The sequence below is a fragment of the Leopardus geoffroyi genome, chromosome D3 (assembly GCF_018350155.1).
Source record: "Leopardus geoffroyi isolate Oge1 chromosome D3, O.geoffroyi_Oge1_pat1.0, whole genome shotgun sequence".
NCBI lineage: Eukaryota > Metazoa > Chordata > Mammalia > Carnivora > Felidae > Leopardus > Leopardus geoffroyi.
Genome location: NC_059339.1, coordinates 19,677,784 through 19,694,755, shown reverse-complemented (window position 1 = coordinate 19,694,755; position 16,972 = coordinate 19,677,784). Strand labels below are relative to the sequence as shown.

The window sequence follows — 16,972 nt, the reverse complement described above, 5'->3', positions numbered from 1 at the left end:
TTGGTCCTGCTCCCCTGTCCCCCCAGCCAGGCACTTCCCACCCACACCTTTGGTCATGCTGTGTTTTGCATTCACTTGCACACACACTTATGTACACTCATTCCCGCTCATAGGTATGTGCTTGTGCACATGCACACATGTCACATGCCACTCCTCACATGACAACATGCATGTCACATGACACAGCCTACCCCTCCCCTTTCCTGTCCTGAGAACCTTACTGTGTTTCAACCCAGTCCCTGGTCTGCCTGTGTTGTAAACCCAACTCAGACCTAAGACCCCTGAGACAGAGGCTACAATGGTTATGTTTCTGGCTCATGACATCACCTGGCCCCATGCTGAGCAAATGGCAAACCCTCCCATTGAGGGTTGATTTTGAAGCACAGCCTGTCATTTGCCTCCCTCAGGAGAACGATGCTCACCTCTTTGGTCTCTTGCGCAGATGATGAATCTCCAGGGCTCTATGGATTTCTCAATGTCATCGTCCACTCCGCCAGCGGCTTTAAGCAGAGTTCAAGTAAGTGGTTACTTTGAGGAAGAAGGTGACAGGGCACCAAGCTGGAGGCTGTGGACCCTGGAACCAGGGTCGTGGCTCAGAATATCATCAGGTGCCTTTGGCCCTTAACCGGGTGAGGTCCTGTGCTGGTTGATACCCAGAGTGGACCGTTGCCTTCTTTGGTCTGTGGACGGGATGTGTGAGCTGGTGAGTTGCCCCCTGCAGGCGGGTCTTGTAATTGCAGGCACTGGAGTTTTCTGTAGCCAGGAAATACAGCCTGAGTTCCAGGCAAGGAGGGCTGCAGGGAGCACTTTGACCCAGCCAGGAGAGTAGATTTGGCTGCTGACAGCTAACTGGTTACCCTTTTCATCCTTCCCCTCCCAGGCAGGGAATGCCTCTCAGCTACTCAAGCTGTCAGATCCGTGAGGGCTGGTTGCATTTCAGTCCAGGGTGGCACATACTGTGTCTCTCAGCATGGCACTCCAAACAAGTCCTCATCGTCCCTCTTAGGAGGACAGAGGACAGGCACTGTGCTATTGACCTGTCCCACTGATGCTGCAAAACTAAACAAGAAATCCCTGACAAGCCACAGCATAGAAGACAATATTTACAAACCATATATACATGATATGGGACTTGTATTCAGAGCATATTAGAGAACTCTTAGACCTCAGTGCTAAGGAGACAAGCCAGTTTTTTGTTTTTTTTTTTTTTTTTTTCCAACGTTTATTTATTTTTGGGACAGAGAGAGACAGAACATGAACGGGGGAGGGGCAGAGAGAGAGGGAGACACAGAATCGGAAACAGGCTCCAGGCTCTGAGCCATCAGCCCAGAGCCTGACGCGGGGCTCGAACTCACGGACCGCGAGATCGCGACCTGGCTGAAGTCGGACGCTTAACCGACTGCGCCACCCAGGCGCCCCAAGCCAGTTTTTTAAAATGAGCAAAAGATAGGGGTGCCTGAGTGGCGCAGTCGATTAAGCGTCCGACATCGGCTCAGGTCATGGTCTCACGGTTCGTGAGTTCGAGCCCCGCCAGGCTCTGGGCTGACAGCTCAGAGCCTAGAGCCCGCGTCAGATTCTGTGTCTGTCTCTGTCTGCCCCTCCACTGCTTGCACTCTGTCTCTCGCATTGTCTCAAAAATAAATAAACATTAAAAAAAATTAAAAATAAAATAAAACGAGCAAAAGATTTGAATAGACACTTCACCAAAGAAATACAAGTAGCTAAGAAGCGCATGGGAAGATGCTCACGGTCATAGGGAAATGTAAACTAAAACCACAGTGAGGGGGCACCTGGGTGGCTTAGTCGGTTCAGCGTTCAGCTTCGGCTCCGGTCATGATCTCACAGTTTGTGAGTTCCAGCCCCACATCAGTCTCACTGCTGTCAGCACAGAGCCCACTTCAGATCCTCTGTCTCCATCCCTATCCCACTTGCACCTTCTAAAAAATCAACATTAAAAAAAAATAAATAAAACCACATTGAGGTTCCACTTCATGCCCACCAGGATGGTGATGACCAGAAAGGTACACAGTGACGACTTTTGGTGGGGATATGGAGAAATGGGAACCCTCAGACACTCTGCTGGTGAGGATGTGAAATGGTTTGGCCACCCTGGAAGACAGTTTCACACTTTCTTAAAAAGTTAAACACACCCGTACCACGTGACCCAGCAGCCCTGCTCTTAAGTATTTATTCCAGAGAGATAAGAACATGTCTGTATAAAGACTTGGATGTGCCTGATAAACATAACACGTTCATCCATGCGACAGAGCACCATTCTGCAATAAAAAGGGATGGAGTACTGATACAGGCAACGATAGGGATGAACCTCAAAAGAATTATTCCCAAAAAAAGACACCAGGTGCAAAAGATTACATGTTGTATCATTCCACATGTATGAAATTTCTAAGGCAAAATTTGGAGACAAAGCCTAGCAGGGGTTTCCTGGAACTGGGGATGGGAGGAGGTTTGCCTGCAGTTGATCCAAAGTGCCTTTTGCGGCCGGGGCGGGGGGGGGGGTGGTGCGGGGCGGGCGGGCGGCAGTGTTCTGCAACAATGGCAATGCTGATTTACTAAAAATCCTCAAACTTACAGCAGATGGATTATACAGTGTGCAGATTTTACCTCCATTAGGTTGTCACATAGGTGTAATTGTCCCCTGGGAGCACCTGCTCCACACCCCTCTCACACAAATGCTGGTGTTTTCAAGGGTTCCATCTAGGCCTTCCTCCCTCACTGCATACACTCCCTCTTCCTAGGCCCAGGGACCCTTCCATCAACAGCGCAGTTGATGTCTGGAACTGCCTCTCCGTCCCCACTCTTCTCTCCTGGCCTCCCTCTATTACTTTCTGTCTGAGTCCCCAGTGTCCCATACTCTACGCTCCACATCCCCAAACTGAACCTATCACTTGGGCTCCCAAACTTGTTTCTCTTATTTTATGCCCTGCCCCAGTGAGAGGTGCCACCCTCTCTGCCCTGTGGCTAGGCCAGAAACCACCATCTGGTTCCCTGGCCATATCAGTAAGATGACATTCTCTGTCCGTGGAGTTTCCTCATTACCTCTGGCCACCTGCCCCACCCTTCATCCAGGCCCTGGGAGTGGCCTCCTCCCCGGTCCCTACCTCCGCTCTCCCTGCACCCCACAATTCTCCCAGCAGTGAGCTGTTTTTGGTGCCCCATCCTGGCCTGCAGCACCCTTTGCCCCAGTTGACCTAGTAAACTCACAGCAGGGTCTGCGCAGGTGGTCGGCACTTCCCCTAGCCCCACCCTTCTCTGTGCATCATCCTCCTGATGGTGATGGTACGTTCATCTCTGCCCAGGTCATCACCCATAGGGTTCTGCTCACATAGAGGCTTTAGCCAGGATTTGTCAAATGACCAGGTGAGCACACGTTCTGACAGGTGCTGGTTCAGCTGTACCACGAGGCGGAATCTGCACGTGAGGTGCTGGGGCCCATGCTGGCCACTGGTGTTTTGCTTTATTTTTTCCAAATTTTTATTAAAATTCTAGTTAGTTAATGTGCAGTGCAATATTGGTTATTGGTTTCAGTGTTGTTTTATTTTTAAAAGAAACTTAAGACTTTTTTTTTTTTTTTTTTTTCTGATTTTGAAGATGTCAAGGAGCAAGAACTCCTGTCCCCTTCAAGGCCAACTAACAGGAAAAAATTAAACTTAATAGCACACATGCTGGGAATCCACACAGACATGGAAGTTACAAAGACAGGCAAAATGAGGCATATATGTCATCCTGAACCTAGGAGAAGGGGGCAGAGGTCTGGGGCTTCAGAGGAAAGGAATGCACTTCACAGGACGACAGGAAGAGCAGATATTTAGCAACTAGATGTTTGCCCTGCCTCACCAGTAGGTCACTCAGATTAGATTTATCTCTGCTAATAACCCTTATTCTGGGAAAGACCCCCCAATTTAGATTCTTCTGTGTAGTTACAGGAAGGGCAAAATTTCTCTTGAGCCCAGATGGTCTTGATTGCTCTCAGCTCAGAATGATCTTCTTGTCCCAGTGGCCCGCCCATCTTGGGGCAGCCTGCCCTTGGCCCCCTACAAAAATAACCCCTGCTTCTGATAGAAAATTCGGGTAATATGGAAAAGTACGATCACCTTCCCTTTGTTGCCCTCCCACAGATCTGTACTGTACCCTGGAGGTTGATTCCTTCGGTTATTTTGTGAATAAAGCCAAGACTCGCGTTTACAGAGACACAGCTGAGCCCAACTGGAATGAGGTGAGGCACTACTTCCAGGCAAGTCTTGTATGTTGGCCCTGGCTGGCAGGCCAGGATCTTTTCCATGGGGAGAGTCTGAACACCGCCCCCACCCCACCCGCCCTGGGCTCCCTAATGTCTTTCCTCGCAGGCAGGCGCCTCCGCCTCCGCTGCCCACATTCCACCAGCATTCCAGGAATCTCCTGGGAGGAGGGGGGGGCTACCAGTCCAAGAGATTTTATCTCTGTGTTCCTGAGAATCCAACCCCCTTCACTCCCCATCACAAAGAAACAGCCTATTTTTCTGGAGAAGGTTTTGGAAAAGAAACTTAAAAGGGTTTTTTGTGCTGCCTTTGTTATTGCTTAGTTTACTTGGTAGATTTCCGTACTGTTTTTCCTCGGAAGTTGGAATGAGCCCTGTAGCCCTCTTGGTTTCTGGAAGCCTGGGGCTCTGCCGGGGGAGGGCTGGGATAGGGACCCTACTTGCCTGTCCCGAGTGTTGGATTTGTATAGTTTGCTGCTCTGTTCTCCTTCACCTTGGAGAGCTGTTGTGTAACTTGCTCACCATCTCACCTTGAGCTTTTGGGAGTGTGGGAATGATTATAGAGTAGGCAATATTGATGAAGTCCCCAGATCTGTGAGAATGCCATTTCCCAGTTTCTAGAGTAGCTGTGGCCTAGGAAAGCCTCATGCTTGAGCTGTGGGTGGAAAGCAAACCACCTGCTCCCTTGGAGAAGAAGAAGCTAAGACCAAATGGCTGTCTGGTCCACTTTGGGTCATGTGGCTGGTAGAGCCATGGGGCCAGCACCCAGCTCTCCTTTCTTGGCATCCATGACTCTCATCATCAGATTTGCTTCCTTAGTAGGACTGGGGCACAGGGAGCCCATAGGATTGCCCAATCATTATAGCTCTGGGCATCTGTGCAGAAAGGGTGATGGCTGCCATGACAAGGGAGCATCACAGCCAGACGGATCCATCAAAGGCTTTGCAGAGAGTAAATGAGCATGACCTGACAGGGGCAATGAGGGAGGGGTTCTGGAGGCACCAGCAGTAGAGGCTCAAGGAACCCAGGCATGGAGGATTCCAGACCAGCATCACCTGGTGGCCACCCTGGGTGTGCGTATGGATCATCAGGGCTGTTACACATTCCTGGCACACACACACCCTCCCCACCCCCGTGCAGGCTCAGAAATATCTCCTTTCTTTTCCCCCACCCTCTTCCATTTCCCCATCATGAACCTGTGCCTGCAAAAACACTGGTGTGAAATGTAGAATTTACTGAAGACATCATGTGGTGATGGAGGAGAAAGTCAACACCACACATCCCACAGCAGACAACTCAAAAACCTATAAGAACGGTTCTTTCCTCTCCTATATCACCTCCATGGGTCGATTTCCTTCCCCGCTTTCAAATAAACTTAATTTATAGAGCAGCTTTAGGTCCACAGCTTTAGGTCCAGAGCAGAAAGGACAGAGATTTCCCATATGCCCACTGTCCCCAAACATGCACAGCCTCCCCAACTAATCAATGAACCAAACTGACATCATTATCACCCAAAGTCCATAGAATATCTGCACTCATAACCAGCACCCATGAGCTTCTGATGCAGGGGGAATGGGGACTGCCTTTTGACATACTAGCTTAGGGAGTTGGATTCAGTGTGAGAGGCATTCTGAGCTTCCAGAAGCATCTAGATTGAGCCACAATGGGATGCTCACAGGGAAGTAGCTTCTGAGGGTCTTTGTCACAGGACTAAAGTAAGCAGGGTCTCAAGTCATGGCTCCTTTTGGGGCAGCGAGGAAGTCATTGGACCTGTTAACAAGGGACTTTCCTTTCTTGGGGCTACAGGAGTTTGAGATCGAGCTGGAAGGCTCCCAGACCTTGAGGATTCTCTGCTATGAAAAGTGTTACAACAAAACAAAGATCACCAAGGAGGACGGCGAGAGCACAGACAGGATCATGGGGAAGGGCCAAGTCCAGGTGAGGCTGCCGCCCTCCTCTGCCCCCTGCAGAGTCCCTCTGCCACCACCGCGTGCCCCACCCCCCCCACCTCCAACACAGCTTCGTACACCTGCCCCTGAACCCACCCACACCCTCCTCCAAATGCTCCAGTTTCTTTCCCCATTTGACCTTCTGGGACACTGAGGTTGCCTGGCTCCACAGGTTGGGAGTGGTTGGGGGAATTCCTGCCCCTCTCTCTGTTTGAGTGCCTGTTATGCCCCATCTTGCCCCCACAGGAAGTTCAGTTTGACTTGTTTTGCAGCAGGGGCCTCAGTTCCTCCATAGCCTTAGTTAGCAAAGTCCAAAGGCAAAACGGTGAGGCGGTGCTGTGGGCTGCAGTTAGCAGTTCAGAGACCATCTCAAATTGGAAAAAGCACAAAAATCCTGGAGTCTACCCGCCTGACATCTTCTCTATGGCTTCTAGACCCGGCTTCCAGGGGGTGCAACTGCATCCCTAAGCAGGGCAGACATAGCACACACCCCCCCCCCACCAGAGTTGGCATAGAAGCCCCCTGATGGGCTAAGAGTAAGTGTCCATACAGGACGAGCAAGGGAACCCCAGGTCCTCAGTGAAAACCATGCAGGCCCTCGGTCCTTCAGAAGCTTGCCTGGCCACTGGAAGCCCACCATCAGCCCTTGTGCTTCTTGGCAGACAGGAGCTGCGCCGCCTGCCTTGTGTTTCTCACGGCCTCACCTGTGCAGTTCTCTGCCCCATCGGGGGAAACCCTGATATCCACATTCCTTACAGGGCATCTTACCAGACCCAGCTGAGCAGTTTCCTCCCTGCCCTGCCCTGGAGGTGGGCACTGACTGTTCCACTCCTTTCAGACCCTCAGACCCTTCGACAAAGCCTCCAGCAGGAGTGGGCTGGCTGGGCGTTCCAGGTGTCTGTGGGAGACAGGGGCTCTCCATGAAGCCCTACCTCCCTTCCCTGAGGCTAAGAAGTAAAATTCTTTTTGTGCTGAAATACTAAGCGGTAGGAATGAAGGAGAAGGATGAGTCTCCCCTGAGTAATTGGGGAGGGCCCACATGCATTCATTCAGACCAGCAAGTCCTCCCTGAGCAGTGGCTCTGGATCCCCTCTGTTTTACCAGGTCCTCAGGACAGTTTTCACACTGCCTGTTTCCCCACCCTGGAAGCTTATTAGGGAACTCAGTGGCTCAGGGTCTCCAGGGACCCACTCCCACCCCATACCTTGAGACCAGGTCTAAAAGTAAAAATGCTCCTCTGACCACCTTATACCTGCCCCCCTGCCCCCCTCCCCACCACCACCTACCTGCCAGCAGACATCACCCAGCCAGGGGGCAGACACTACCCCCACACAAAGACACAGAGAAAGGAAACTAATGAAGCACCTCCCCACCCCCGCGCCACATCCCATACCTTCCTAGGAGAGCAGGTCCAAGGCCTCAGCTGACCCTACAGACAGGACCTGGGGCTGGACTCTCCTAAGGTGGGCAGTAAGACCAGCCTGGGGCAATACTCCAGTGAGCCCACTGAAGTGTGGGGTGCATGTTGGGGGGATCAGTGGGGCAGCCTTGCCCAGCATAGGGAAAGCAGGATTCTTGGCCCCTCTCAGAAGATGTAACTGGGGCACAGGGGGTCCCAAACAGACCAGGTTTGCCACTCACTGCTGATAAAATCCAAAGGCACAGAGAGGAGTGGTGGTGAAATAGGGAATTTATTTCAGAGAGGCCAACACTGGGAAGACGGGACTAGAATCCCAAAGACTGTCTCCAACGTGCCAAAAATGCTTCCAGGTTCATATGAGATAAGTGTGGGACAAAGGTCGGTGGGCGTATGCAGGTGGGCAGTGATGGTCAGGTGAAGCATTGTCTTGGGGTCAGTCATGTCGTGTCTTGCTGACATCAGGATAGTCCTTGTTACTTGAGGGGTAGCTTCAGTTCTCAGGGGATGCTTTGCTCGCTAATTCTTTTGCCGTAGTTAAGAGATGAGCTGGAAAGAACTTCATCAGTGAGGAAGTATGGACTGAGATCATAATGGAGGTAGTTGAAATCCTCTTTCAATGGGCAGAGTCTTTGTAGGCCAGCTCCTAGTCCAGGGGCACTCAGTGGATGTCTTGGACCTGAGTCCTACCTGTGACTTAGATGCTAAGGGAGAAGGAGATGGTTCCTCCTTGCTCCCCATGTGCCTGGCACACCATTGAGCCAGTTGTAGGGTCTTGGTGGCAAAAGGCTTCTAGGTGGAAGAAGCAGAAATGCAAGCCAGTGCTCTTCAGTTGTTCCACTCTTAGGGTCCTATCCAAGGATCTTTGACGAGCCAGGTACCTTCCCCAACCAGGGTCACCCCCATGAGCTCAGCATGCGTCGCACCTTGACCGATACGTACACCCACTGCAAAGTTGGGGTGATGCTTGGGAATGGCTCGCATGCCCAATGCAGACACTCACCACTCTGCAGCCCCTCAGTGTCCTTGAGACACTGACCCCCCAGTGTCCTTGAGATCCAACTCTGTATTTCCACATAGATTGCGTTCACCTTCTTGGCTTTATGGAGAATCCCATGGATTGAATCAACCACATCGTTGAGCCATTCTGCTCTTAATGGACACTAAGTTTTCCAGATTTTGCTATTCTGTGAGCATGCTGGTGCTGGACATCTTTGAAAACTGACATGTTTTGGCATTACTGGGCAACAGTCACAGCTTGGGCTCTGCTCTGCTGCTTCACAACTAATGTGTTCCTCTTTCTACCCCTCCCTTCTCCCACTCCATGCTTGCATCTGTTCCAGCCTGGGCATCCCTTCTCCACACCCAGCCCTGACCCCCATCTTGCAGAGCCCAATGGCGATCTGAGGATGCAGACAGGCTGGGTGTCTGGTCCCTTTTTTCAGCCCATTACACAAGGCTAAAGGAGGCTCAGATTCCACCAACCTTTGACTCAAATCATCCAAAGTCTCCAATAGGTGACTCCTTCCAATAATCCAGGAGGCAGTGAGATTTGAACCAGGGCCTCTGAGCACTGGTGGGTAACTGGGGGGTCTCAGTGGAAGAGAGAAAAGAACAGATACTTGTCCTCTTCTTTTATTGTATTGAGACCTCTTTGGAAACCCTTTGCCACATTACTGCCGGATATAAACAAAATATTCCTCCGTGCACATAACCTGTGCTCTCAAACACTCTCGGACACACGGACGTGTCAGATGAGCACCCTGTCCTGTCCCAGGGAAGAAGACAGCAAGTGGTGTTCTGGGGGCTGGCTTGGGGCATCTCTCCAAACTCTGACTGTTCTCTGCCCCTTTCTGCCATCTGGCCCCAGTCTGCGTTTCCCCTCACAGGTGCTTTGAGAGGTGCTCCTCAGCAAATAATCTCCCTTGCTTTTCCTTCAGTAGGACAAGATGAGACAGGAGTAGAGGAAATGGACTGTATTTAAAAAGAAAAAAAATTACAACCCCATTAGAACAGAAAGGTGAACGATATTCAGCGGGATACAGGTATAGGGACCACTGCAGGGGGGTTTTGCAGCAGGGGAGAGAGATGGACCCCCAACTCTGACTATAACAAGGGAAGGGGGAATTTATAGACAAGGAGCAGGGTGTGGGGTGGGGGGGGAGGCGGTCATCGATTGGAAGTTACTAAAAGGAAACATCAAGGGTAAGGGAGATTCTGGCTAAACCTACCTAATGGGCAGGCCAGGGCAATGAGATGTTACTGGGGGCTGGGGCGGGGGGAAGAAATGAGGAATCTGGTTAGACGTTGAGGGTAATCCGCTATTAAGGATATCGAGGCAGGGTTTTTGCTAAAATTGGGTTCTTAGGGAAATTCCCAAGAATGAGGTCTATTGGAAAACAACTCAGAGGAGCCCGACTGGTTTGGTCAAGGGGAGACTCTGTCCACTCCCTCAGCCCCAGTGTGCCTCCTGTGACCTGGGGCAATTCATCACTGCCTGTATAAACTTGTTTCCTCAACGTAAACTGTAGTCGGGGGCCACGAAGCCGGATGTGGAGGCCTTCAGTGTCAGCTGCCACTGTTATTATTACTCATTGTCGTCACTGTTAGTGGAGAAGGCGGGCTCTGGTTCCACTCCTTCGTCTGTGTCTGCTTCGGTGGAAGAGATGAGTGAATGGGAAACCTGGCCGCTGAGCAATCATTAGCCAGGAAGGAATCCCAGCATAACCCAAGGTCCGTTTGTGACTCACAAAGAGTAGGCAGTGGCCAGCCTGGCCCCTGAGGACCCCCATTCCCGTGGGGAGGGGGGGGCTTGTTTACAAACCCGGGATCCCCAATACGAGTAGGAAGGAAGTCAGAGGAAGAGCGGTGATGACGCCCTGTGACCCTAGCCAGGCCTCTTTCTGCCTCCCCCAACCCCCACAGACACTGTTTTCTGTGTGGGGCACCCCTAGGGGAGGGCATTCGTGACTCTAGGGGGGGGACAGCCTTCCTGAGTGGGGGCTTTTCCCAATAATACCAGACACCTTCCGGGTATGCCGTGTGGGACAGACATGTAGCCCTGCCCATCCTGTTGCTGGGGTAGGGGAGGTGGGAATAGCATGGCCTTCTCCTGCAGGTGCCTTCCACCCCCACCTGCCACATGCTCTTTGACTCGTAAGGTTAGTGGAAAGCCCTTCCTGTGAAGTGGAGAAGGTGCAGCACCCTGGGAGTATCTGAGGGGGCCCAGGAGAAGCCCACAGCTGGCCAGAAGGGCAGAGGCCAGGCAGGTCCCTCCAAGGGGCCAGGGACAGAAATCAAGTTTCCAGCAAAGCTGCTCACATGCCTGTCTGGGCAGATGGTGTCAGAGTCATCTGGGGAGCTGGGGCCTGATCTCCCAGAGCTGGGGTCCTAGATCGGTCTGGTTTTACTGCCTTACATGATGGTGGTGAGCTGAGGGTTCAGGAACCACTGGCCTGAGTCTGAGGTTCCAGCTCTTGCTCTTCAGATGACTTGGCAGATCCCTGCTTCCCCTCCTAAATGATGCAGTCTCCATGAGAGGAGAGCGGAGGGCTGAGCCAAAGTCAGCTGCTCAACTGACTGAGCCACCCAGGCACCCTTCTCTTCTCCATTTTCAAATTTTCTGTGTTGTTTGAACCCCCTACCCTATTCCTTCTTAGTGATGAACTTTATATCAAATCCTAGAATATTGTCATCTGCCATTTCTCCTGATATTTTGTGTGTCTAGCTGGGCTCACGACTCACGTTCCAATGGGGACGTCAGAGTTGATTTTTTTTTTTTAAACATTTTTTTGTGAGTTTTGGTTGAGACTGGGGCCTCAGATCTCTGGTCTGACCCTTACTTTATTCGAAACTGGTACTTAGGGCTGTCTGTATGTGGTTTCCCAAACTTCTCTGCCAGCCTGGGTTGTTTGCCTCACACGTAGAAACCTGGTTGAACACAGACCGACAGGTCCAACGGTGCCCCTTTCCAGGGGTGCCCTGGCACCCACACTCCAGCCCTCACCAAGACCTCACTGTAAGGTCTGCCCACTCACGGGCAGTATCCTCATTCGACCACCAGTTCTGTGGCACTTGTGCCCTAAGAGCCCACTGAAGTGCCCAGCAACAGCTGTATGAATGTGGAGATGCCACCAACACTTGGACACGCACGTGTGCAGCCACACCACTGAGTATGCCAACCCAAAACTGGAAAGAAGCTAAGTGCCCATCAGCTGGTGAGTTCATAAGCCAAGTGTGATATATCCGTATGAAATATTATGCAGCCAGAACAAAGGAAGGACATTCTGATACACACTACATGAATGAAACTTGAAGACATAAGTGAAAGAAGCCAGACACAAAGGGATAAGTAATATATGATGACACTTACATGAAGTATCTAAGACTGGCTAATTCCTCAAGACTAAGAGTGGAATAAAAGTTACCAGGGGCCAGAGGAGGGTGGAAATGGGGAGCTACTGTTTCACAGATATGATGTTTGGGATGATGAAAACGTTTTGGAGATAGGTAGTGGTGGTGATTGCACAACATTATGGATGTACTTAATGCCATTGAACTGTGCACCTAAAAATGGTTAATTTTATGTTATATTTATTTTACCACCATTTTTTAAAGAGTTAGCATGTCATGGGGTGCTTGAGTGGCTCAGTCAGTTGAGCGTCCGACTTCAGCTCAGGTCATGATCTCACAGTTTGTGGGTTCGATCCTCAGGTTGGGCTCTGCGCTGACAGCTCAGAGACTGGAGCCTGCTTCGGATTCTGTGTCGCCCTCTCTCTCTGCCCTTCCCGCACTCACACTCTGTCTCTCTTTCAAAAGTAAATAAAACATTAAAAAATAATACTAATAAAAATTAAAAAAAAAAAACAAAACAGTTAATATGTCCACAGGGTACAGGAATGGACATGGGAGCCCAGACCCAGCCACTTGCCCTTTCATGAAATCCCTCAGCAGAATGACAGCCCCTGCTCGGTGCAGCATGGTGGAAAAGCCACTTTCAGAAGCCTCTTACAGCCACCCTTTGGAGCCTCGGCACCCTCACCTGTAAGAGGGCAAGCGTTTGGCTCTCAGCAGTCCCCAGTGACCAAATGCTCACTCTGTGCCAATATGTACTGCAACGTGTGTATATTAAATATGTTTATACTGTATGTCTTATAAACACATGTCTTGGCCCTGAGATACCACAGTGAATGAAATAGACAAAAGCCCTGTCGTTGGGGCTGGTAGGAGAGGCAGACGTCAACCGAAATAAGAGTAAGAGCTGTGGTCAGGTGGGAAGCAGATGGGGTTTGGGGGAGATGTGGTTTTCAGTTCGGTGGTTGGGTACAGCAGGTACTACTACAAGGGTACCGAGAGGTCCAGCCTTTCATTACAGGGGATTACCTCAGGGCCATTCACTGTCCACCCACACAGCCATTCACTGTGCCAGGGCCTCCTATTATTGGGGGGAGGGATGCCCTCCCGGGTGGCTGGGGGTGCGGTGCTCAGAGATGAATGAGGTGCAGCCTGCGTTGGGGGTGAGCAAGAGGAGAAACCAATGTCCCCTCTTAAACCATCTTGGAGGGAGCAGGTCCAAAGGGTTTTTTGCATCAGTAATATAAAATGGGTGATGATTGTTTTTAACAAACATCTGAGGAAGATTTTTGGCTGTAGAAGTTACGAACATGTAAAAACATGTGAGCAAATCCTTCTTGTACGGATTTCCCCAAGGTTTGTCCTGAAGAAGCATACCACTACCACCGTGGAGAAAGTGTGGCCATGTGACCTGGACCCTCCTTGCTCAATTGAGGTCCAGTTTGGGACCCTATCTTTTTTTCTTTAGCTGGCATACCATAGAATGCATCCATTATAAGTATACGATTCAATCATTTTTGGTAAATGTACAGAGTTGTAGAACAATCACCAACAATCCAGATTTAGAGTACAGTAAAACCTTGGTTTGCAAGCATAATTCGTTCCAGAAACATGTTTGTAACCCAAATCACTTGTATATCAAAGCAAATTTCAAGAACTGTTAGCTCAGTTGTGATCATGTGACATTCGGCATCACGTACTACTCGTGTTGCAAGACATCACTTGTTTATCAAGTTAAAATTTATTAGAAATATTTGCTTGTGGAACACCCGCAGAACAAGCTATTTGCAATCCAAGGTTTTACTGTATTTCCATCCCCCAAAACGATTTCCTCATTCCCATTTATAATCACTCATTATTCTTACCCCCAGACCCAGGCTGATCTGCTTTTTGTGTATAGATTTGCCCTTCCTGCATGTTTCATGTAAATGGAATTATTGTATATTTATGTAGTCTTTTGCAACAGGCTTCTTCCCCTTAGCAAGTTTTTGAGCATCCCGCACATCATAGCAAGTATCAGCCCTTCATTCCTCATTATGGCTGAATCATATTCCATTCTGTGCATTCATTTACCACGTTTTATTTATCCATTCACCCGTTGATGGACACTGGGTTGTTTCCAGCTCGGGGCTATTACCGTTAACGCTTCTGTGAACGTGGGCACACAAGTCTTTGTGTGAATGGATGTTTTCATTCTTCCCGTGTGGAGACCTGGGGGTGGAAATGCTGTGTCGAGCAGCCAAGTTTAGCTTTGTGAGGAGCTGCCCTACTTTTCCAGAGTGGCTGCAGTATTTTATATCCCTAACGGCAGAGTCTGAGGGCTCCTGTTTCTCCACAGCCTAACCAACACTTGTTACCATCTGTCTTTTAGATCATAGATGTCCTGGGCAGTGTTCCTTTATCCTTTTAAGTGATGCTGGAGCCTGGTGGGGATCAGAGAAGGGTAGCAAAGAATTAAAGATGTGGTTGCTAGAGCTCAGGAGAACAGATTGTGACAACAAAAGCAGAACCGGGAGACCAAATTTCCCTCCCGGAGAGATTTCTCCAGGCAGCTCTGAGAAGTCCCATTCCAGGGAGTAGCTTCCAGTGCAGACATGGAGCTCAGTAAGGGGCCCTGGGGAAACCCTGCTGGACCATCCTGGGCGGTGACAGTGGGCACAGGGGGAACTACAGTCTACACAGAGGCTAATGAGAAGGGAATGGGCATTGCCTCCTGTGGACTGTTAGGCCTGCCTCTCAGGCTCAGGGTAATAATGCCTAGTCCTCAGCAAAGCCACCTGGGCACACGGGGGCAACCATCTACCAGCCCCACTGCCCACTGTTGTTCCTTCGAGGCCCCTGCCTCACCCAACCCCGAGGAGACAAGCAGGAAACCATCCCTTCCTTCTGAGAACACTGGGTGTGAGCAGACACCCCCCCACCCACCCAGTCCCTGTCCAGTCCTCCAGCCCCCCTGCAGCAGGCACATTCCTCACTGAGACCTTGAGACCCCGAGGGGCCCCCACAGGCATCAGAAGCACCATTTCCTGGTTCTCTCCACTCTGTCATCTATTTTTCCAAATCCCAGTCCCCAGCTTGTTTACTTCTCTGGTCCTTTAAATAGCCACATGAGAGCGCGTGCCAGCCTTGAATGTCGTTTGGGACTGGACTGCACTGAGCTTTGGGCTTCATCATCGTGTTATTCTTCATGCTCCTTCCGCTCTTCTCGGCACAGTCTGTTCTTTGGAGCTGAGCCAGCATGGGGTCGGTCTTTCCCACTGGAGCTGCCGCGAGTCCTGGGGGCTGGGTGAGGAGCCGCCTGGCAGCGCCATGGCCCAGATCTGCACTCTGGAGGCCAGCTCGTGCCACAGCCTCTGGGGCCAGGTAGCAGTGGGGCTGGACATTGGTGCTGGTGGTGGACGATGGCACTGAACCCCCCCCTCCACTGGGCTGGCCATCCTCTGGGAGGGGGGCCACAGGATATTCTCTGCTCGAGTCCAGTCAAGACTGTGCAAGCTGTTATTGGTGTCACTAGCTGGGGTGGTACCGGCTCTGGGGAGGGGGTCTCTAGAACATGTACAGCCGTGAGACAGACTGGCCAGGCAGACGTGTGTTACTCAATGTCTCCAAATGCGCCCACAGGAAACCAGCCACTTGAGAAGGAAGTTTGGCTTTTCTGGGCTTTAAAGAAAACTGACACGCTGGAGTTCCCGTAACCAATAGGCTGTTGGTGGGGGGACGGGGGTGTATTTTCCAAACACACACAAAAAAGGAGAATCCAGGGGTGATCGGAAACTTTGACCTTGGTGAGCCAGGCTGCAGGGGTGGGGCTTCCCGAGAAGCGTGGTCAAAAGGCAGTAGAGGCCGGGAGTTTGTCACACTACTGTCCATCTGCGCTTCTGTCTGGACGTGCTCCTGTTAGCCACATCGGCCTCTCAGAACAGCAGGGCCAGGGATGCGAGAGACGCCATCTGCCCCCGCCGCCATGCAGGGCCTCCTACGGTACTTCCACCCTAGCCGGGCCAGCCGGAGCCGACTGGCCTCTGCCGAAAAGCACCTGTGTGCTCAGGGCACGGCCCTGTGGACCCACATCCGAAACCTCATCTGCAAGGGCAAGGTGGGCAGATGGGGGTGCCATGGTCTCCTGGGTGGGCCGTGTAGGACCAGGGGTCCCTCTGCCTGTTGGCTACATTGAGGAAAGGGGTCCAGTGATTACTGTTCCTGGGAGGGAAAGGGAAGGGGATTTCCTGCTGAAGCTGCTTCTGTGTCTCCTTTAAAGAAAACTCCTGGTGGCGGTGTTGAGCTCTCCCTTTCCTTAGGAGCCCGAGGTATGGTGTCTATCCCCTTCCTTCCTGAGAAGCCAGGGCACAGGAGTTGAGTGTGATAGTCTGGCAGTATGCCCCTCCCCCTTACCTTTTCCCACCATACCTTGTCTGGTTGAGAGCGAGTTAGGTCCCTAGCGTCATCCCCCTCCTACCTCCCCCCGGAGGAGGCTGTTCCCCGAGCTGGATGCCTGGCATTCACTCTAGCGGGGGAGCACCAGTTGGGAGGTTTCCTTTTCTGAGTGGTTTGTGACTGACTGGTCCCTGCTCACAGGCCTTGCCCCTCAGGGTGGGGTCCCCATGGCCCAACAGTATGCCCACCCCCAAGAACTTCCAGGGACAGATACGGAGCAAGAACCTGTAACCACACAGCCCCAGGAGGGAGACACTCTTCCACCCTTTGTTTTTCTTTGTCATTGTGTCTGTACATTTCAAATCTTTGGAGATGTTAACCAGTAGGATGGTGAAGGGGAGGTAAGGGGAGCCCATACCCCAGGAGTGCCTGTGACGAGCCTCCATGCCAAGCAGTGCAGGGATAGAGGCTCTGGTTGCACACAGCTGAGAGGTAGCAGCCGCTGGACCTTGTTTTCTCACCTGCACAAGGTCCACGTGGCTGTCACTTCTTGGGTCCCTTGCAGTGGATAAACATGGATGCCTGTCCTGAGCACCCCACTGGACCTGGCACTATGCTCAGTAC

General features: G+C 51.3%; 1 protein-coding gene across 3 annotated transcripts in view; it reads left to right on the top strand.

Moving 5' to 3' along the window:
• BCR (BCR activator of RhoGEF and GTPase) overlaps positions 1–16,972 on the top strand; it is a 130,258-nt gene that overhangs the window by 104,264 nt on the left and 9,022 nt on the right. The window contains exons 14-18 of one of the 3 annotated variants that reach the window (XR_006707790.1): positions 443–517; positions 4,137–4,234; positions 6,062–6,193; positions 8,702–11,838; positions 12,511–12,768. Coding sequence is in view for 2 of the 3 variants with exons in the window: in XM_045458964.1 (XP_045314920.1) it covers positions 443–517; positions 4,137–4,234; positions 6,062–6,193; positions 12,511–12,561 (356 nt within the window). In the remaining variant the exon portion in view is untranslated. Of the gene's footprint in view, positions 1–442; positions 518–4,136; positions 4,235–6,061; positions 6,194–8,701; positions 11,839–12,510; positions 12,769–16,972 lie in introns of those variants that run through there. The other 2 variants (XM_045458964.1, XM_045458963.1) reach the window with 2 other exon arrangements.